The sequence below is a fragment of the Mus caroli genome, unplaced genomic scaffold, assembly GCF_978045245.1.
Source record: "Mus caroli unplaced genomic scaffold, Mus_caroli_1 scaffold_3, whole genome shotgun sequence".
Lineage (NCBI taxonomy): Eukaryota > Metazoa > Chordata > Mammalia > Rodentia > Muridae > Mus > Mus caroli.
Window position 1 is genome coordinate 27,253,496 of NW_028227258.1, and position 23,700 is coordinate 27,277,195.

Consider the following 23,700-nt stretch of genomic DNA (forward strand, 5'->3'; position numbering starts at 1 on the left):
GCAACGTAGTCTTGTGCCAGGTCTTAGAAAAAGCCCTCAGATGTGCACTGCTCAATATACTGCTAGCTGCCTTCTTAGCTGCCGTCTCTATTATCTTTATACCTAGTTTGCTCAGCACCTCTGTTACACAGAAGATGCTGCCTGCTGTCAAATGCTCCCTGTGCAGCAGCAGTGAGGTGATCATATGGTTCGGCACTTCATTCTGTTGTGTGGTCTTATCATATTTGTTGATTTGCATACACTCAATCATTCTTGCATCAATTCAGTGAAGTACACCTAGTCCTATATGCTTTGGTATATTGTAGTACCACGTTCATTTATTTCAAGAATTTAAAACTTTCTTAACATCATTAATCCATTGGTTATTCAAAAATAAGTTAACTCATAGGCATTTGTGGTTTATAAAACTTTTTTCTAGTATTGATTTTTATTTTTTGAACTGTTAACAAAAATATGTGATATTACAGTTTTTAAATTTTTGTTGAGAATAATTTGTTGCTTATTACATACTCTATGTTGGAGAATGTTCTATGTTGGGTTAAGAGGAATGTATATTGGGCAGCTGTTTGATGAATTGTTCTGCAGAAATCTTAAGTCCACTTGGTCTAGGGTATAATTTAATTCCACTGTTTATTTCTTTACATTGTTTTGTACTCTGGTATTGAGGACCATACATACACACATAAGATTGTCATTCTGTTTTTAGTTGACTCCTTTATCATCCAATGACTGTGCTTGTTTCTTTAGACTGATCTGTGGGGGAATGGTTGCCTTATCAGTCTACGGCCACACCACCCTGAGCACAGTGCATTGTCTGAGCTCTGAAGCTGGGCAGGGCTGGGCTAGTTAGTACCTGTTTTGTTGCTATGCTCCTAAACTCAAACTCCAGATCTTCTACAAAACTCATGTATAAATATAGTGAGCACTATTATTAGGTTCCTCAAGAACTTTACATATCTTGTTAAAAACCTTTACATTAATTCTGAAGTTGAAACTGTTTTATTCATTTTGTAATTGAACAAATGGTGACTTGAAGAGGTAAATACTTATCCAAATTAACACAGCTAGTAAAGTTAGCATAGCATCAAAGCTAGGCTTACAAATTCACATATTTTAAATACTGTCCTATGACAGCTTGGGTTCTAACATGTCCTCAGCATAATCTGAGGTAGAGAGAATTACAGAGCAATGGGGGAGTGTGTATTGGAGAATTATCATTGGCAGTGCTAACCAAGGCTGGCAGAAGAAAATTTACCATTCCTGGAGACAAAGAACCCAGGGGCTCATAAGAGATTCATGGCGAGAAGCCTTCCAGGAGAGAAGGCTTCATGCCCTTTAACCCATAACTTCTCAGAGCTTCTCACTGGATAAACAACTAGGATTTAGAAGCCACAGGCATTTTCTTTTGTGGGCTAGAAAGAAGTGTGAAGACGGGCAGAGAATGGATCTGCAATGGGCAGTAGAGTGAGGAGAAGATATTCAGCGCAAACAGACACGCAGTGGAATTTCAATGCTTCAAAATGACATGCATTTAATTCAGTGGCTATGAGGGAAGCACCTATACTGCTGTGCAGGTCTGGGTAGCAGAGGAAAATACGAAACAGTACCAATAAGTGTCTGAAGTTGTCTTTGACCTTTGCTGGGAAACATCATTAAAGATATATCTTTATCCCAATTTAAAACTATCACAAATGAGCTACTGGTTACTGGACTGAAGCATTGGTAGCTGTGCGTATAATTTGTTTAATCTTTACTGCCTATAAATGATACGGCAAAAGGGATGTAAAAGGAAATTAATAGTACATGACTTCTACTAACCATGATGCTAATTTAGAATAAGATGGTTCATTGGTTACCGATCCTATACCACATGTGAGTACGCATTTTTTCTGTATTTCCTTAATATTTTGAACTTAGATTTATTGGTTTGTACATAACAGATTATTGATGTCTTAACAGAAATAATCTATGTATTGACAGATATGTTTTACCTTATGGCAAAATTAGATAAATGACACAGATTAATATGATCAGGATGTTTGGAAGCAGTTGGCAGTTTAAAGAGTTTTTTTAAACCTATTAGAAACTGTTGAATGGTGGTGACTACTTAATGAAAATGGGACCATAATCTGCTAAAGTGTACTTAAGGTTTTGGTTTGGTGCACTGGGATGAACTGCTGTGCTGTGCATGAAGTCAGAATGAGCTAGTTTTAAAGCCTGGGCACATGGCAGCATTCAGACGCACAAGGCTCTCGAGCTGAGCTAAAGGCAGCACTTCAGAGTGAGAAGACGTATCGTGATTGGTTGGGGCTCTGCGTAGGCGCATTAGGTAAACTGAACCCAAATTTCTCTCAGTTGAAATGGATAGAATAATTCTACCTTGTCTTAGCTACTTTTGCTTTTGCTATGATTTTATCTATCTATCTATCTATCTATCTATCTATCTATTTATTTATTTTTTATTAGATATTTTCTTTATATACATTTCAAATGCTAACCCGAAAGTTCCCTATACCCTCCCTCCGCCCTGCTCCCCTACCCACCTACTCCCGCTTCTTGGCCCTGGCATTCCCCTGTACTGGGGCATATAAAGTTTGCAAGACCAAGGGGCCTCTCTTTCCAGTGATGGTCGAGTAGGCCATCTTCTGCTACATATGCAGCTAGAGACACGAGCTCTGGGGGTACTGGTTAGTTCATATTGTTGTTCCACCTATAGGGTTGCAGATCTCATTAGCTCCTTGGGTACTTTCTCTAGCTCCTCTATTGGGGGCCCTGTGTTCCATCCAATACCTGACTGTGAGCATCCACTTCTGTGCTTTCGCTATGATTAAAAAAACTTGACAAAAGCAACGAAGAAGGGATTTTATTTTACTCACAGTGCAAAGGTATATAGCCTATCATGTCACGGTGGCAGGAGCTGGAAGCAGCTGTTAATACAGGATGCTCAGCTTCTTTTGTCCATTTTCATAATCTAGGTGTGGTACCACGCAGTGGATGGGCCTTGTCCGGTACAGACAAGACAATGCTGAAAAGGCATACACACATTCCACACACACACAGACACACACAGACACACAGACACACAGACACACACACACACACACACACATACGGAAGTCAGAGAACAACCTGTGGCAGTCCTTTGCCCACTATGTAGATCTCAGAGACTAGATTCACCTCGTCAGACTTGGAGGAAGTACCTTTACCCACTGAGCCATCTTTACCACCAAGTTTTGGATAAAGACTATGACCAAAATTCTTCACATTCTCATATTGCCCACATTAAAAAACAAACAAACAAACAAACAAAAGCCCAACAAATTTAAAGTTTGTCCCTTTAACAGAGACATAAAGGAAATTGAATGGGAATACTTTTAACTCCACTCCCAATTTTCCAACAAATGTTGCTCTTCCTTGACTCTTCCTTGGTCTCCTTATTCATTCTGCCCTAGCACCATGGGGTTTGTTTGATTGGTAAATCTGGGACAGCTCAGCCTGTCTTCCCTAGCACCTAGTAACTGCTACTTTCCTGGGGAAGATTCTTTTACACCTTCTGGAGAGGCTTGGATGGGTCAGGCTCTGCACCAGCACAACAGTTATGTTCTCTACTGACTCTGAAGATGTCGTCTGCAACCCTGCCCTGCTTGGCTTTTGTATGCTGTAGTCTCTAATGTCTTTTTTTTTTTTTAAAGTATAGAATAGAGTTTATTCAGGGCATGGGGAGGGGGAATTGAGAGGGTAGTAGAGAAAGGGAGAGAGAGAGAGTGAGAGAGGGAGTGGAGGCGGGAGAGGGAGAGAGAGAGAGAAATGGAGCAAGCAAGCAGAGGCCGGCCATAAGCACATGGAGACAGAGAGAGTAAAGGGAAAAAGAGAATAGTTAGAGCAAGAAACCAAGAGCCATCTCTGATGTCTTGTCTTGTCTTTCCTTCCTTTCTTTTTCTCTTTCTTTTGAGGCAGGGACTCTCTACATAGCCCTGGCACTTGCTGTTTAGACCAGGCTGTCCTTGACCTCAAAGAGATCCACTTGTTTCTGACTCACAAGTGTTTGGATTAAAGGTCTGCCTCACCAATCACAGCAGGCTCCATTCTCATTCTCTCTCTCTCTTCTCATTCATATTCTCTCTCTCTTCCTCCCTCCCTCCCCCCCCCCCTCTGATGGTGGCAGTTTTGGTCATCACATGTACTTTTTATTTGCCAGTTTGCTTAGAATTATTCAGCAGTTCCTCTCTCAATATGCTCAACTCTTGTTTCACGGTCTGACGGACACTTGGCCCTTGAGTTTCTGGGTAAAGAAGTCTCCCAAGCCCAACAGGCCCCACCAAGGTGGCTTCAGAGCCTGCGCTCAGCCTTGCTGCTCTCACAGAAGTTCTCTCTGTGCTTCTGAAATGTCAAAAACCAGTTAGGAAAAAAAAAAAACCCGAAAACCTATGCCGTCATATTAATTTATATTTCATATAACATAATACTGTTGGTAATGGAGGCAGCTAATTTTATAAATAAAGGAGGTGTAATTGCTCATAGTTGCAAAGGCAGGGAGCCCAAAGGCCTACAGTCAGTGCCCACTGCGGATGGTAGTACTGTAGAAGTCCCACTGGTGTTCACACTGGGTCCCACAGGCACTTACATAGGCAGACCTCCACTGACCACAGGACTTCCCACTGGGGCTCACTCTTAAGTCCCACCTTTAAGTATTACCCAACTTACAACTAAGGTCTTAACATGCAGACTTTTGACAAACAACATCAGAAGCTACCATTGGGGTTTCCTAAGCTTCCTACTATTCATCCTGATGCTGAAAACTGGAGGCAGGAGTGTGTGTGTGTGTGTGGGGGGGGGGGGGGAAGGCTTCCATAAGAGGCCTGCTCCTCTTGGTAAGAATGCAGACAGATCCATACAGTTAGACTTATCTATGACTAACTCTGAAGAAACACATTTTCGACAACCTAGACAGTAGGCAAGAACAGTTGAGGACATCTCTGGGGACACTTACCTCAGTTGTTTGCTTAGCCACGTGGCCCACAACCACAATGACTTTCCCCTTGAAGTTGTGCAGCATGGTGGTGTAAGGGCTCTGGCTGAGCTCTCCTTCTGCCGTGAATGCTGCGCTGAACGGGATGTTGATGCTGCCTGCAATGTGCCCACGAAGGAAGCTGACAGGGAGCTTAAGGAAAACTGTTTTTCTAAAAATTTCCATGTTCACCTGAGTATTTTATTTGAACAAAGTGAGATTCTCTAAGGAGGAAGAAAATTAAATTTCAAAATAAAGTGGAACAGAGAAAGGAAGAGACGTACTCATCAGTGGAAACTGAAAGCAACCCTGACCCAGTTAAGCCATGGTCCTCAACTGGCTACAGCCTGTGTGCTATCAAGTTCACCAGCACAACCGGGCATAGTTCAAAGTCCACTGTCTCAGGGCAAATTTGATACTGAAAAATATTTGCAAAGTAGATGCTAACTCAGACTCCATTTAGAACTGTTAGAGGTCACCAGCCCCAGCTGGAAACTGTTCTGTTGCAGGTTAATGTGTCCAACAAACTCAGCTGACATATCCATTATTCTGAGTTTATATCCTCCAGAAGGCGCCATATCTTATGCTTCTTATACTTTATAATTCTGATGCTCTAAGTGACTATCACTGTTAGTTTAGGAAATAAAGTCATCCATTAAGCAGGAACTTACACACACATTCACACACACACGCGCGCTTTACTAATTAGAGTATGATCAGATGAATTAATTAAAAATAGAACTTTGGAAATTAAAAGGACATGGTTATACCCAGAAAACTGTAAAAGAGATGTATGAGCTGCTGCTGTGATAGATTACATTGGTTTGAGAGGATGGGGTGGGGGGGTTGCTGAGGGAGTGAAATCCTGAAGAATGGATAAAAGTTAGGACAAAGAAGTGGAAGGAAGTGGAGGAGGGATGGAGAGCTGAGGTGGAGATTTTGTAGTCACAGTGGGGAGGAGGGAGCATATACCCAGCTAAGGCAGGGAAGGACAACACCGTGGAATTTAAGTCTGAGATAAAGGGAGGTGGAGGCTGGACTGTGCCTGTGCTGTTTATGAGAACGATATTTTTTCTGCCAGTAAGGAAAACCCATGTATTCTAAGCAGAAAAGCAGCATACTGGATTTGCATTTGGGTGCTGTTGTGGGGAAAAGCACAAAGGAAACTGTGCACCTAGTTAATGAGAAATTTGGGTTATAGCTCCTTTCTTAATAATCACTGTTGACTACCATGAAAGGCCATCTCTGTATTCAATAGAGCCCCCTCCCCTAAGTGTCACATAAGGGACTAAGATAAGTGATAGTTTAAAAGGCTATGATCCGAGCAAGTACTGTTTCCCCTCTGCATGTCTCAGTGTGGGAGGGAAACATCCATGTTGAAACAGTAGTTATCAATGAGCTCAGGCTGCAGGCTTCCCCGCTCCTCACTCAAGGAGAGAGGACAGATCCTGGCTCCTCCTTTCTAGAAGGTAGCAGGCACAAGAAAACATTTAATACGAATATTAAAAGAAATAATCAAATGCATCCTGAGAAAATGATGAGAGATACAATTCATGTTGGAATCTCAGTGGACTTGCTTAGAGAAGTGTAGAATGGGGAGACTCTTTATAAACACAGGTCGAGGACCCTTAACCTTCAGGTGTGCATCACCACTGCCCGGGTGGTATTAGTCTCTCAAAAACAATTATCCTAGATCTCAATGGTGGTCTTCAGGAACAATGGGCTCTTTAAAAATAAGAACCCTGAAAATACTTAAAAATATTTAAGCGCTTTTGTTTTCAGTAGATACCTTAAAAGTGGTATTTAAAATGCCAACCAGGAGCTCATTTCTTCTCAGCAGGCCTGCAGCAGCTGCCAGTAAGAACTTGTGTTTTTCAGCCAGCGCTTCTGGACTGTAATCCACCTGACTTTTAGCAGGTTTACAGCAGCAAAATCAATGCAGATCTATCCTAGCTAAGCGCAGGGACAGGCATGTCCACACAGCCCACCTGTTCCTTCTTTCCTGTTTGAACAGCCTCAGACATGCCCTTAGGGAAAGGGTGCCCCTTGGCCATGATGTTTGTGTTAGATAATCCTACTACTTTATGCTATAGCTGGCAGAGAAGATGGTGTGGAGGGCAGAGCTAGGTACTTGATGAAAACTTGGATTAATCTTATTTTCTTTCTCAAAAACGAGAAAAGACAATGCTTAGAAGTGTTTAGAACATAAAAATCACATTTGAATGCCTCTATATAGAATAATACAATACCATATAATAAAAAAACTAGAATCATCTACTTTAGAAGAAAAACTGCTCAAAGTTAAATTCTGTGAATATATGGTTTTAAAAGTAATTCATCTGCATATAAATGTTCAACATCATTATCTAAAATCAAAGACACATAGGAATAATTTTTATATGATATTTAGTATATACTTTTCAAGGAGACTTGTCTATATTGCCTTTTAGTCACTAAAATTATGTTATAAACTTGTTATTTCCAGAATTTTCTGTTGTTATGCTTTATGGTTTGATTTTTTAAAATGGGGATTAAATGTCAAAATGCTTGACAAAATATGATGAGTTTTGGAGAAGAGGAAAGTTCTGTCCAAACCCCAAAATACTTCAAGTCTTTCTTCCCATCATGCTTTAGGAGACAAAACACAAAGGAGCAGAGCCTTAGACCACAGTTTCCTCATGTAGTGCAGTCCTGGAAACCATCTAAGGACACCCTTCCCAGAACACTGTCAAGAGGCAGACACTGAGTGAGCACAGATGTTTGGACACACAGGACTGTCGAGCCTCCCCATCTCCCACCCATAACTGCATTACTGGCAAACAGCAGAGGAGAAAGAGCCAGGCCTAGTTACAGTCACTGCAATTACAACAAGCAGTCTCTTTTGTCTTAGTATGTTTGACAAGGAAGAAAACAATTTTGGTTACTTACGTTGGTCCTCGGTAATTATGTTCATTGTTCACAACACAAATCCTTATCTGGGTGGCAGTAAGATGTATTGGAACTTCTGGACACCGTAGAGGTGATCACATACTGTAACAGGATGTAGCTGAATGTGTTTTGTAAAAACTGTAGATTCAAAATCACAAATACTGAGTATCTTAGTTTTTTGTTTGGTTGTTTGTTTTGTTGTTGTTGTTGCTGTGGCAAAATATACTGGGGAAAAAGCAGCACAAGAAAGAATGGGCTTGTTTACCTCCTAGTTCAATCTACCATGACAGAAAATCAAGGCAGCAAGACGTTGAAGCAGCAGGTCATACTGCACCAAGATCAGGAAACAGTCATGTGAACGCCCATGCTCAGTGCTCAGATAACGTCTTCTTTTTCATGTAGCCCAGGACCCAAGCCCGAGAAATGGTACCACCCACTTTTAGCCTCGTTCCCTCTCAATGTGATGTCATACAGGCATGCCTAGAAACGAATCTCTTACAGATCTGTCTGGAGCTTCGTTTCCTAGCTGATTCTGGATAAGCTGACAACAATATCATACTGAACACATTTTGTATTGTGAAGATACAAATACAAGAATATACTTAAGTGTATATGTACACATACACACACATAAATATATGTACACACATATATGTAAGCTTTTTTGTTTGTTTGTTTTGTTGTTGTCAAGTGTGCTGAGATAAACTCTCTAATGCTTTAAGCACTCTGGATTTTCTGCTGTGAAAGATGAGTTTGTATGGGATTCTCTAGCACTGTGGTCTTGGAGCTGAACATACATACTTCTGTATGTAGTTAGGAAAATAATGAGATGCACTGCTTTCCTAATATAGGCAAATACCTATATTTTCTGCATTTAACTATTAAGGTTAAGAATGCCACTGCATGTCAGCTAACTCACAAATATGGGGTAAGTGATTTTCACATTCAGAGATGTGTTATAGTGAGTGTACCACCCCACAGGCAGCTGTCTTCCCTTTAAGTTGCTTCTTGTCAGGTATTGGGTCACAGCAAGGATGAGGGTAGCTAACATTGCCTATACAACAATATACAAAAGTAGTTAAAAAGGATAGAAAAAAAATGAGTCCCGTGTATTATGCGATTATATCATATAGGTAAATATGTGAGTGCTCATAGTAACAGTGTTTTATTAGGCACTGCACTCAGGGGTACTAAGCCTCTCCATCAGACCATACCAACTTCACCGCTTATAAAATCATAGATATCTCTGTGCTGGCCTGTTTTCTGTGCTAACTAGTTTAGAATTATTTATTTTTAAAATGTATATAAGTACACTGTAGTTGTCTTCAGACACACAAGAAGAGGGCATCAGATCCTGTTATAGATGACTGTAGGTACTGTGTGGTTGATGGGAATTGAACTCAGGACCTCTGGAAGAGCAATCAGTGCTCTTAACCACTGAGCCATCATCTCCCCAGCCCATGCTAACCAATTTAAATAATGTAAAAAATGAGCTCCTTAAGCTCATTTGAAGGCTGTACCTATCTATACCAATAGCCAAAATTGAAAACATAGCTAAGCTGTGGTTTCTCCATCTATAACTGAGTAGTATTAACTGAAATGAAAAATGCTGTTATCACTTTTTTTTAGAACTCTCTTATTACATGAACTGGGATCATGAGTGCCCTGTAATCCAAAGTTAACATCTCACTTTTAGCACCTCCTTAGTGGCCTCCACTGACGCAGTGTCCATTTCAGTGATTCTCATCCTCCTATCTCTCCTGTAACAATCCGCCAAGACACCAGTTACCTTGAGCTCATAGTATTGCTGAGGAAGCTTTCTAAACGTTTCCATTTTTTCCCACCAAGAAATCCAGTCTATTCACATTCTTCCAAGTTAAAAATCTAAACAAGTAACAAAGTGGCCAGGTGACCATATTCCTGCTGAGGAATCTGCCATGGTCCAGAGTGCTCAGTATAGCCTCATGACCCAGGACCTAATAACCTCCATTCCAGGTGGAATCATTCAGCTGCCTCTGCTCGGGTCCCTGTAACTGTTCTCTGCCTAAACACTTCCTTTCCGTAGACAGGGCCTCGGCACCTGCGAGCTCCTTGTGCCTGCTTCCCGAGTACTAAGGTTACAAGTCAGGAGCTACCTGTTACTTGTACTTCAGTGCTCATTCACTTCCTCTGGGAAGCTATTTCCCACAGTAGACATCTGTGTATGGCTCATGACAGCAATGTGACCTTGTACTAAACATACTGAGCATGATTTCCATCAAAACTCTAAACAGCTTAGAGGAAGGACACATACTTCTTTCTTGTGTTTAATACAGCATGCATGCATAGTAAAGTATACTATTTACTAAGGAACTTAATCTCAGAACTGCGCCAAGCCTAGAGTAACCAGTGTCAGCGTACATATGTAAGGGCCTCTGGCCGCTCCAGCCAGGGACCCAGCTATAGCAGTGCTCACAAGCACCAATGCATTGAGCACCCTTTCCTCAGGGCACATTTGTAGAAAAGAAGAGCGAAGCTCACGTCTCTAGATGTTCTCCAGCATGGGTATTTACCTAGGGTGACAGCAAAGCTGTTTTATTAAGAAAAAGCTCGTGACCTCACTCTATGCCAGCAAGTAAAAAGTCATGTTTATACATTGTGAATCAGAGGAACCCCCATCCTTCCAGCTTTACCTGTACCATTAACCCCCATCTAGCCTCCGCCCACCACTACCAACATTATCACCATCATCACCATTATTATCATCATCATCAGCAGCAGTACCACCACCACCAACCATTTTCTTTCTTTCTTTCTTTCTTTCTTTCTTTCTTTCTTTCTTTCTTTCTTTCTTTCTTTCTCTTTCTTTCTTTCTTTCTTTCTTTCTTTCTTTCTTTCTTTCTTTCTTTCTTTCTTTCTTTCTTTCTTTCTTCCTTCCTTCCTTCCTTCCTTCCTTCCTTCCTTTCTTTCTTTCTTTCTTTCTTTCTTTCTTTCTTTCTTTCTTTCTTTCTTTCTTTTGGCATACTGGGGAGGGAGCACTAGGCCTTTCTCTACAGCCCTCTGGTAGCTTTCCTCAAAATATAAAACTGAATCTTCTATTCCTCTAACTGAAATTCTCCCAGGAAGTCAACTCTAATCTCATTTCTAACCTTCATGTAGTTCAATGATGACCCTCTCATTTTATTGTAATCTCTTCAATGTGTCCTTAACCTCTCTGGATCTGATCCTCTATGGAGTGTATTCTCATTCTCAAATGCTCGCATATATATTTGCACTGCTTACCAAATCTACTTGTGATGTAAGTAGCCACCATCTGAGACAGACGTATTGGGTGTGACTCACATCACAGTGAGATGTGATAATTTATTTAAAAGTCTGTTCTAGCTACGTGACTATATAGCTCTGGTTTAACTTTGTATCCCTGTTGCCTAGCAAATGTCTTTAAACAGGACCAACTGGTTTGGATCTAGGACTAAATCAGCAAATGGTATCAACTGCTAATGTAACGCTAACAACTATTAATCCAACTAGTAGAGCTATTCCTCTGCAGTAACTACTGTACACCCACATCACAGAAGATCCATTCAGATATGAGACTCCAAATGAAGGAATGCTTAGTTTAGACAGACCGGATACAAACTTACATGGGACGAACACAATATTGCAGAGCCTGCTTATGAGCCAGCTTCCTCTGACCACAGGTATCCTCTCTGCAGCACTTTGATCATAACGTCAGAAACACATTCTAAGACCATAGTAGAAGGAACGGTATTAGCATCCACTAAGAATAAGGATGGGGTAGTAACGCAGACTGTGGGGTTGATTTTAAAGGAAGTGTAAGCCTGCACCTGGATTGCCTATTTTCCCTTTCCTCCCTTTTTTTGTCCATCTTTCCCTCCCTCCTTCCTTCCCCTTTTTTCTTCCCAAGAGCATTAGAAATAAAGTTGTAAAACTCACTCTTTATGTGAAGCAAATGAGATTAACACTCCTTCAAAGTCTTCCTGTTTACAGATAACATCAGTTGGACCCACATTTGCATGACTAAGGCCACCTTTAATGCAAACTTCAGGAAATTTGAAACTCCAAATATTTATAGCTACCAAACAACAGTTGGGCTGGGTATTACCTTTGAAGCCATTAACATTACTCATAAAGTTTATGGCACTACACAGAAATATTTTCTATTGCCTTTCTCCACAATTTCCATGCTACACTAAAGAAAGCTTTACCTAGAAGAATTTCAAGCTTCTAATAGAAAGAGAAGTAAAATATGATTTCAGCAAAAGCGTTGCTGTTTCCTTCTCTGTTGCCTCTGTGAGGGCTTTAGGAGGTATTTCTAGTCTGGGTGGAGTTTTACTGCCCAGTGCATGCAGTCTGGCTGCAGCCTTCAGCTTTCTTGGTCTGCAGTCTACTGTTTGGCTTTGCTGTCCCCAGACACAGTCAGAGGGCACTTCATGCTGGTTTTATAATGCACTTCTCTTTACCAGTAACCAAAATGGACAATAACTAAATGACTGCAGCATCTATAGAATCCCAGGCAGCTGCCCTAAGCAGTCTGCAAAGGCATTTCCTTAAATTGGCACAAAGTTCCTTCAACAGAGGAATGGATATAGAAAATGTGGTACATTTACAAAATGGAGTACTACTCAGCTATTAAAAATGATGAGTTCGTGAAATTCTTAGGCAAATGAATAGAACTAGAAAATATCATCCTGACTGAGATAACCCAATTGCAAAAGAACACACATGGTATGCACTCACTGGTAAGTGGATATTAGCCCCAAAGCTCCAAATAATCAGGATAGAATTCACAGACCACAGGAATATGAAGGAAAGCCAAAGTGTGGGTGCTTTGGTACTTCTTAGAAGGAGAAAAAAATACTCACAGGAGCAATTTGGAGATAAAGTGTAGAGCTAAAGGAAAGGCCACCCAAAGACTGTCTCACCTGGGGATTTATCCCACATACAGTTACCAAACCCAGACACTATTGTGGATGCCAAGAAGTGCATGCTGAAAGGAGCCTGATATGGCTGTCTCCTGCCAGAGCCTTACAAATACAGAGGTGGATGTTAGCAGCCAACCATCGTACTGAGCGTGGGTTCCCTAATAGAGGAGTTACAAAAGGGACTGAAGGAGTTGAATGGGTTTGTAAAGCTGCAGTAAGAGGAACAACAATATCAATCAACCAGACCCCCCAAAGCTCCCAGGGACTAAGCCATCAACAAAGGAGTACACATGGCTCCAGCTGAATACACTGCAGAGGATGGCCTTGTCATGCACCAGTGGGAGAGGAGGTCCTTGGTCCTATGAAGGCCTGACAGATGCCCCAGTGTAGGGGAATGGGGGTGGGAGGTGGGAGTGGGTGGGTGGGTGGAGGAACACCCTCATAGAAGCAGGCGTGTTTCTGGGAGGGGGGGAAACTGGGAAAGGGGATAACATTGGAAATATAAATAAAGAAAATATGCAATTAAAAAAAAAGAAAATAAACAAAAAAGATTAAGAGTTCCACCTTCTTTTCACAATTTTCAATTATTTTACATAGGTTAGAAAAATGAGATTAAAATGTAATTTTAGAAATTCATTATCCCTAAAACACAAATGAAGAAAGATTTTACCCAAGGAGACTTATGTTAGCCTTTCATTTTACTGGCTTTATAAAACAAAGCAGACAGCAGACCTGGTGGGTCCCAGCACTGGGGAGGGAGAGGCAGTTTTAGTTCTGGTCCCGTGTGCCCCTCTACAGCAAGTTAGAGACTAGCGTGCGCTCAGGAGACCTTGCTTCCAAACCAGAACAGAAGCATAAGGCGGAACAAGATGTGGAGATGCATCAATACTTCAAAAATACTTTTCTTTAGAGAAGGAACTCACAGAATGTTCCTTTTTCCCTGTTTTGTGGTAAGGAAGAGATGAAATTATTTTAAAAGTATCTTGGTAGAGTAATACTAGACCTATATTCACTGTAAAGTTTTACCTCCATATGAACCGAGTTATCCATCATACAGTAATACTTCATAGGTCCTATAAGGATTTCAATAGCTTTACATTTTGTTTATTATTTAAGATTTATTTATTTTATGTGTTTGCTTTCATTTTATTTATATACTGCATAAGTGCCTGGTACCAAGGAGGTCAGACATGTTATCAGATCCTAGCCCATTGCTGTAAGTTTGAAGCCATCACTGCTGGGTTGCTGAAATGGCTTAGTGAGTAAGTCATGCTTGCTGCCAAGCAGATGACCCAAGTTTTATTCCCAGGACCCACATGGTGGAAGAGGAAAGCCAGCTTTACAAGTTGTCCTCTGATCTCCCATGCACACTGTGGCATGTGCCCTTCCCCAATAAATACATATAATAGAGATTTAAAACAAAAGAACTACTATTTTAGTAGCTTTAAGAAATATTCAATGTCTGATTGGATTAAATCTTACCAATTAAGTCATAAAAAGAAAGGACTTTTCCAATACTCCTTTTCCTTCAAAGTACATTATTACATTTCAATAGTTATTAAATAGTTAAAAATATTAAAATAGTTTTTCTTAATTTTGGTGGCAGTACTTATTAAACAGTTCTGCAGGCAGAGATTTTCTGCTGCTGACCAGGTCGTGCGTACATATGGGTACTGAGGGTAGCAGTAGAATGTGAAGGACTGTGGATAGCTTCTCAATGAATACATACGCTGAGAATCAAAACACATGACATTTGGTCATTGATTTGTGTTAACTGGCTCAGCTCAGTTTTGTATGTTTAACAGCCTATGCAGGGTCTAATAGGAACCTGGCAAACACAACAAAGCTTAGCAGCTTGAGGTCAGCTTTACCAGCTGCCAATTAGATGGACATTACATGGTTCTTTAGCCTCTTGAAGCTTCGTTTTTTTCACCAACCAAAGTTGCTGAAGACTCAACGTCTTAGGACTACTAGCACTACACTTGGGGTGGTGCAACCTGTAAACAGCAGCTATTATTAAAACTTAGCTCACTGAAATGTACTTGTTCTTGGCATCCCTTATTCTAAAGCAAGACATGCATTTAAGTCCTCAAGTCAACTGAGTCCAACGATGGACTCAGGAATTGGTATTACCTGGGAAAGTGAGGGCATGTTAATAAATCCTAAACCACATTGTAGATTTCTAACTTACTTACTTCTGACAGTGTTAGTACCTCTTTATTTCCTGACTCCATCTCTTATTTTGCTGGTCTCCTTGATGGTTCAAACTGCCAAGCATGCTAATATGCTAAGGTCTTTGGCCTTGCTCTTTCTTCTGCTTAGAATGTTCCCTCTAGGCCGGGTCTGGTGGAGTACCCCTTTAATTGCAGCCCCTGGGAAGCAGAGGCAGGAGGATCACTAACAGGCCCTATTTACTTACAACAGCTCTAATTGCTATGTAAAAACAACTTTCTATCTTTCCAATTAAATTGCAATTGCTATAAGTGCAAAGAATTTGTCATTTTATTTAAAAAAAATAGCTCTCTTATATCTGGTATACTGATTGGCACACAAAGACAATAAAATAATTGCTGAATGAAAGACTGTTACATGAGGAAATGTGTTTAGTTTAAAATCCTTATTGTCGTGCCTTCTTCTGAGTACAGGCTTGCTTGAGGGCTTAAATGGAAAGAGCATGAGATCAACTGTAGAATGTACAGGGCTCACACACTGCCAACTGTCTCTTAAATGTTTTTACTTTGGAGGGTGGGGAGGCAGTGGGGCTGTGGACAGCTATCTTGCTCTCTTCTCCTTCTATAAATATGTTCTGGCCATTTTCTAAAGCCTGGGGCTGGGCTACACACATTATAAGGATACTAGTCTGTCTTGTCTTATCCTGAGACAATGTGGGTAATGCTCTTTGCTTGTTTCTATCTTTTCTCTTACTGTCTTTCCTATTCCTTTGTTTTCAGTATAAAATATTTTGATGTTTTACATTCCTATCAAACAACTGTATTATATCTTTTTAAAAGTTATGTAGAGCACCTTAGAGAATTACAGTTTCCGAGTTGATATTAATGATGACAACTAAAAATTTACATTCTAACATGGTTCTAAGCACTAAATTTGTGCATCTTTAATTACTGTACAGACTCCCCCTTGCCTTTACTTACTTGTAAGTAGGATTCAATTTGAAGAGTTAGGAGAAAATATTAGTTGTTTTATAATGAGATGAAGTAGTCCACAATGTGGATTATTTTTAAAAGGCAGTTTTCTAGCTTGAAAGGCACTAGGCAGCTTCAACACCTCAACCACAGGGTATTTTAGGACACCATGCACTCCCCATGGTATTCATGACACTTACTGATACCCAGTGATTCTGGGAACAGAGTTGAACTTGTATTTCTTTCACAGCACTATGAAATAAAGGTGTCAACATTTGGTATTTGGAGGTAGAAATGAAGTATGTAATACAATAAGAGGGCACAGAAAAGAAATTTTGTGATGATAAATGAACTACCTTTAAAATGTCTTAGAGACAGACATGGTGGTGTATGCCCTATCAAGTACAAGTATCCTGTACTTGAGGGGCTCAGAAGGAAGAAGACCATGAGTTCTGTGTCAGCCTTGGCTACCTAACAGCCCTGTTCCATAAAAACAAAGCAAAATTTTTGTTTTAAAGCAATCTTTCAAAAAGGAATTTAAAATAATTCACAAGGGGGAAAAAGATGGCCTCGCAGTTAAGAGCCTACACTGTTCCCACAGAAGGACTGGGTGTGGTTTGCAGCATCACACTGGGCTGCTCATAACTGCGTTCAACTCCAGCTCTAGGAGACCCAATGTCTCTGACATCTGTGGGTAATTGCATTCACACACAGTTACCCTGGCCTACCAAATATACATAATTCAAATAGTAATAATAATAATAGTAGTAGTCGTAGTAAATATGATGATGATGATAATAATAATAGATCTTAAACACTGAGAAGTGCCACCAAAACTGGCAAGATTAAGTATATTATAAAAGAGAGTAATTCACAAGGTGAGTCCTTTGGGATGGTTGAGAAAGACAGGTGATCGCATATTCCTGTCCTCATTGCCTTGAGCCAACCCTACTCTCAAGTGGCATAGAGCACTACTAACTCTTTTCCTTTAGTGTTCAATTATAGATAGTGAACATTTCAAGTCAGGTCGCTAAGTCTCTCTCTCTCTCTCTCTCTCTCTCTCTCTCTCTCTCTCTCTCTCTCTCTCTCAGTGTGTGTGTGTCTCTCTCTCTCTCTCTCAGTGTGTATGTGTCTGTCTCTCTCTCTAGTGTGTGTGTGTGTCTCTTTCTCTGTGTGTGTGTGTGTGTGTGCGCGCGTGCACGCGTGTGCACGTGTGTGCATGCACGTCTGTAGAGGTCAGAGGTTGATGTTGGGTATCGTCTATCATTCTCTACCTTGTTGTTGGGAAAGGGTCTTTGGTGACTGGCTCACTGATTTGGTTGGATGGCCTGACCAGGAAGCTTCAGGGACCTTCCGGTCTCTGCAACCTACAGTGCTGAGATTGTAGACATGGGCACATGCCACAGCTCTCAGCTTTTTATCTGACTTCTGTGGATCCAAACTCAGATCCCCAGGCACTGGACTAAGCCACATTCCCAGCCTTTTTCTGATGGCTTAAGAGACAATGATTTTAATTAAAGGCTCAAGCAAAATATAAAATAAGATGTTAAAAAGAGTAAAGTGATTTCAAATTCTTGAAGCACCAGATCAGAACTTCTGGCTAGTCAACTGGAATTCCTCCTCTGAGAATCCACATGCCCACTCCCTAAGGAGCTTTCTGTAACTCAGAGCCTTAAACCCAGGCACACCACGTCTTTCCTTTCTCTAAACTCAGGGTCCTGTAGTCCTACAGAGATAATAAAAGGAACATTTTGAGAAAATATTGGGTTCTGAGCTGAGTGGTGATGTATATATTCCCTCCCAGCATTCAAAAGGCAGAAGCAGGCAGGTATCTGTGAGTCAAGGCTAGCCTGATCTACAGAGTGCACTTCAGGCTGCTCAGGGCTATATAGTGAGAGTCTGTTTCAAAAAAACAAAATGAAGCAACACTACAAATATAAAATTCGAGCTATATTTGAAACTGTGGGCTTTAGAATTGTACTGTAAGTAACCTAAAATTTTTCACACTGCTTTTGCAATTCTGGGAAAGCATGGTTTGAATTTCATTAAAAAAACAAAAAAACAAAAAAAACAAAAAAAACCCCCCCAAAACACTAAAATATTCACATGAAATGCAGATTTTGGCATGTAAGATTCCAGCAGTTGGCTACCCCTAATTTATTGTTGTTATACTTAGAACAAGATATAAATGTGAAAATTTAAAGTTATTAAAGTCTTCATTTATATTTCATATACTTTAAAAAAAAAAAGTTCTGGTTAGGAATTGCTCTGTTAAGAAAAAGTATAGGGCTGGAGAGATGGCTCCAAAGTTAAGAGCACTGGGTACTCTTTCAGGAGACTAGATTCAGTTCCCTGTACCTTACCTGGTAGGTCACAAGTGTCCATAACTCCAGTTCCACTTATAGACTTTTGGGTATATGCTCATACACACAAAATGAAACTAAGTAAATATTTAAAAAGGTATGAGGGTTACAGACAGAGCTCAGTGGTAGAGAGCTTTGTAGCACAGTCAGTCCGAGCTCTGGCTTTGGTCTGCAACATATGCACATGCACACACACACACACACACACACAGACACACAAACACACACACACAACACAACACACACACACACACAACACACACACACACACACACATATGCATGCACATGCACAACCCTGCCCCCGCAATGTCTGGGTAGAGTTTGGAAAACATTTTTATAACTTTGATTTGGTTCTTAATGTGCAAGGCCATTTTGCATGCAGTTTCAGGGTTAATTCGCTATTCAAGTTCAAAGGCATCCCAGAAATGTTCTTTGCTTTCACCACACACTCTGTATAAGGAAAGGAAGACCCAGGAGTAGGGCCCTGCCACCCTTTCAAACCACAGTCAAGGATACTCCTCAGTGTTTCGGATGTCCACCACCAGGAGCTTTGGTTTACTGGACTTGGTTTTCTTGGTGGGGGTTTTGAAGTGGCCTGTCACTGTGAGCTCACACAGATCGATCAGGTCCTCTGCTGAGATCCGGGGTGATACTTCTGATTTCAGGTCACTTAAAGGGATGGATTCTCTCGACTGAAAAAGAAAAAGGTACAAGGAAAAAATATTGAAAATTTTATAGAGATAAACTACAGGCAGTTTATATCTTCAGTATAGTCCAAGGAGAAGATGACTCTAGCTTAATTTGGGAAATTATTGTATAGCTGTACTCCTTACTCAACAGATCCCAGACCATCAAACTAGGTCTCATCTTTTTACCTGTTATATGGTGTGTGGCTAATTGAGACCAAGGATATTAGCAGTCATTCTCAGTGTTATTTAGAAGTGAGAAGTATCCCCCCACCCCCCATAGCTCCACAGTAAGCAATGCGATAAATTCAACCCAGCAAAAGCTAACTGAACAGTACTATCAATTTTGAAACCTTCTGTTATGTAACTTGAGAATTTAAGAGCTTTCAGAGGTTGGAAATGTAGCTCAGTAGAAGTGTCTGCCCTGTACGCATGAGGCCCTAGTCCCAATACAACAACAAACAAACAAAGAAACCCACAAAGAGCTCTTAACATTTCCTTGATTGACAGTAAGGCAATCAAGGAGAAAGTATTTATATGCTTAGTCACTATCAAAATTGAGCCTAACTGTTCTCTCATTTTTCTGAGTTTCATTCTGTAATTCTACTCTGGAGGTGCAGCTTAGTATTTCTAGGAAAAGAAATAAACCATAAAAATCATTCACCGGACAAATTTATTCTGAAAACAAAACCAAAAATGTGTTCAACTGGAATCTGATGTCAGCTTTCATCTCTGGGGTTTCTCTGACTGTGTCCTAAAATCTTTAGTGGTAAAACACTTATCCATTTACCTTGTTAACATTTGAACAGAAATGGACATGACTAAGTTTTATGAGTTTAATTTTTAATATTAAGAATTAGCGTGGTGGCGCACGCCTTTAATCCCAGCACTCGGGAGACAGAGGCAGGCGGATTTCTGAGTTCGAGGCCAGCCTGGTCTACAAAGTGAGTTCCAGGACAGCCAGAGCTATACAGAGAAACCCTGTCTCGAAAAACCAAAAAAAAAAAAAAAAAAAAAAAAAAAGAATTAAAGCTACTTAAATATTTTGAAATTAAAAGATTGAAAAGCTTTAAAATCAGAGTCTGCCTATGCTTTTTTGTTAGACTGCAATCTTGCAGGTGTTTCCCACTGTCTGCATATGAAGCTCTGCATATCTTTGGAGATGAAATGAAGAGCTTTGATTGGCCTAGTTCTGCCCGCAGTCACTTGGTGATGAATGTGGCATTTTGAACCGAAGTGTCATCTGAGTGAAGGACATTCCCTGGCTGGTAAGAAAGAGTACTTTATAGGAGTGTTCTCTCTGAAGAGAGAGTTCCCTGAGCTCTGTTCTATCCAAATGTGTACTGGAGGAGTTTTTAGGGAAGAACATTGCTGCACAGGTTTTTAAAAAACTCCTTTTATTGATTCTTGTGAATTTCACATTATGGACCCCAATCCCACTCATCTCCCTGTTTCCCCATATCCACCCTTTCCTCTTGCAACCTCCCCCCAAAACAAAACAAACAACAAAGCAAACACCCCAAACTCTGACTGTGAAAGCTATGCATCTCACCATACACCCTTTTCCTGAACAGCTCTACTTGCAAATGCTCATTGCAATGAGTCACTGTCTGCTTCAAAGCCTCTGGTGTCTGTGACACTATCCATCCATACTGGATCCTCAGTACAAGGCCTCTGGTGTCTGTGACACCATCCATCCATACTGGATCCTCAGTACAAGGCCTCTGGTCTCTGTGACACTATCCATTCATACTGGATCCTCAGTACAAGGCCTCTGGTCTCTGTGACACTATCCATTCATACTGGATCCTCAGTACAAGGCCTCTGGTCTCTGTGACACTATCCATCTGTACTGGATCCTCAGTACAAGGCCTCTGGTGTCTGTGACACTACCCATCCATACTGGATCCTCAGTACAAGGCCTCTGGTGTCTGTGACACTACCCATCCATACTGGATCCTTAGTACAAGGCCTCTGGTGTCTGTGACACTACCCATCCATACTGGATCCTCAGTACAAGGCCTCTGGTCTCTGTGACACTATCCATTCATACTGGATCCTCAGTACAAGGCCTCTAGTCTCTGTGACACTATCCATTCATACTGGATCCTTAGTACAAGGCCTCTGGTCTCTGTGACACTATCCATTCATACTGGATCCTCAGTACAAGGCCTCTGGTCTCTGTGACACTATCCATCTGTACTGGATCCTCAGTACAAGGCCTCTGGTGTCTGTGACACTATCCATTCATACTGGATCCTCAGTACAAGGCCTCTAGTCTCTGTGACACTACCCATCCATACTGGATCCTTAGTACAAGGCCTCTGGTCTCTGTGACACTATCCATTCATACTGGATCCTCAGTACAAGGCCTCTAGTCTCTGTGACACTATCCATTCATACTGGATCCTTAGTACAAGGCCTCTGGTCTCTGTGACACTATCCATTCATACTGGATCCTCAGTACAAGGCCTCTGGTCTCTGTGACACTATCCATCTGTACTGGATCCTCAGTACAAGGCCTCTAGTCTCTGTGACACTATCCATTCATACTGGATCCTCAGTACAAGGCCTCTAGTCTCTGTGACACTATCCATTCATACTGGATCCTTAGTACAAGGCCTCTAGTCTCTGTGACACTATCCATTCATACTGGATCCTTAGTACAAGGCCTCTGGTCTCTGTGACACTATCCATCCGTACTGGCTCCTCAGGAGGATTCTCCTCAGCTAGCCTCCTGTTGCCCCAGGTCATGGAGATCCTGCAGCTTTGGTTCTGGGGGATGAGCCCCTTCATGCTCCCTATCAGTTCACAGATGGGGTAGATGCTAGGGTGGCCCAATTCATGGCCCTGAGTCTGGGCCTGGGTGGTATCTGAGTTGATCAGCCTGCTAGTTCTCCCACACTCATAAGTTACATGGGGCCAGGACTTCAGTACCCATGCCACTTGGGTCAGCTCCCAAGCACTGCCTGGCGAGGTGCAGGGCCTTCTCCTAGTGCTGCTGCCTGTTTGGGGTAGACAGCTTTCCCTGCTCCATAATTCTTTATTTGTTTTGTTTGTTTGAGACAAGGTTTCTCTGTGCCCTGGATATACTGAACTCATTCTGTAGACCAGGCTGGCCTTGAACTCATGGAGATCCACTTGTCTCTGCCTCTTGAGTGCTGGGACTACAGGCATGCACCACCATGCTTGATCAAATTTTAAGAGCAGGAGAGGAATCACAGACAAAGCATAACTTTTCAGCCTTCTCTGAATGTATTTAAAAAAAGGATTTTAATATGATATATGCAACTGCCTCTGTAGATTAACTAAAAAATGAAGCTATTAGGACAAATTACACTAAGAAGAGAACAGTAAAATTATTATGAAATACATATCTTGGTATTTTTTTTAGTTTCCTAAGCAGTTTTATTATTTATTATAAACTCTGTTCTAAGAGGAAAACAGAGCCTCTTCCACATACTGTCTGCCTCACTGCCATACTGTTTTCCTCCTGTGATGGGAGCCTCTAGCTCACGGCCTTTGCTACAGGTGATGCAGAGGGATTTATATTAACTACATAGAACTCAGGTTTTATCACAAGAATTTGGGTGTTTAATATTACATGAGCTTGTGAGCAAAGAATTATTTATTTGGTACTTTTTGATTTGAATTCTCAACAATTTAAACTTTATCTTTTTTCTCCTTTCTTACTTTGTGTATATGAGCCTTGGGGTACATGAATATATGGGTGTACATGTGTATGTGGGCTCATGTGTGCTTGCAGGTGTGTGTTTAGGACAGAGGTCACTCCTTGAGAGCCATTCACCTTGTCTTTTAAAACAGTTTCTGTCATTGGTCTGGAGATGGTTGAGTACACAAGGCTGGCTGGCCAGAGCTGGGCACTGACACTTCATCCTGGGGATTGAGTTCAGGTCCTTATGCCTGCACAACTGTCACATTATGGACAGGGGCCTTCCCTCAGCCTCTTCTCTACTTTGTAATATGCAACTGCCATGCTGCTCAGATTGACCTTGGACTTGTGATCCCCAGCTTCAGCCTTTAAGTGTTAAGATTAGCCTGGTTTATCACCATATCTAGGAGAGAGCAAGCTTACATAGTAAAAGTCCAAAATGTAACCTATCTAAGAACTAAAAAAAGTCATATTGTTTTGTTTAGCCAGAATCAGAATTTACTTGACAGATTACTGATGAAAGCCCTGTAGTAGTCCAGACCTTTGAAATGGCTACCTGCATGGATTTATAGTAATTCCTATCAAGTCCCAAGCATCTACATATGAAAACAAGATGTGCATTTTGCTATTTGTAAGCACAGCATTTTGACACTGTGGGAAGGGAGGGCCCGGGCTTCTACTTCTAACGCTGTATCAGTTCTACCTTTAGAGATATGCTGCGTAATGTATGTGTATATGTATGTATGTATGTGTATATATATATATATATATATATATATATATATACTCTTTCAATGCATATAATGTATACACACACACACTTTCTATTCCTCGTCCCACTTTAATGAAACAGGGATTTTAGTAAGAATCTTGTTCGAAATGCCACCCCCGCCCCCCAGTTCAATTCCCCAGTATCTAATCAATGCCTTGGGTCACCGACCCTGCTCTGTGACTCACAACAGAGGTCTTGCA

At 41.0% G+C, this 23,700-nt stretch overlaps 1 protein-coding gene across 2 annotated transcripts in view; it reads right to left on the bottom strand.

Moving 5' to 3' along the window:
• Tbck (TBC1 domain containing kinase) overlaps positions 1-23,700 on the bottom strand; it is a 158,271-nt gene that overhangs the window by 12,638 nt on the left and 121,933 nt on the right. For both annotated transcript variants that reach the window (XM_021157536.3, XM_029474919.2), the window contains exons 24-25: positions 18,886-19,061; positions 4,991-5,150 (exon numbers count right to left, since the gene is read on the bottom strand). In XM_021157536.3, the coding sequence (XP_021013195.1) occupies positions 4,991-5,150; positions 18,886-19,061 (336 nt within the window). The remainder of the gene's footprint in view (positions 1-4,990; positions 5,151-18,885; positions 19,062-23,700) is intronic.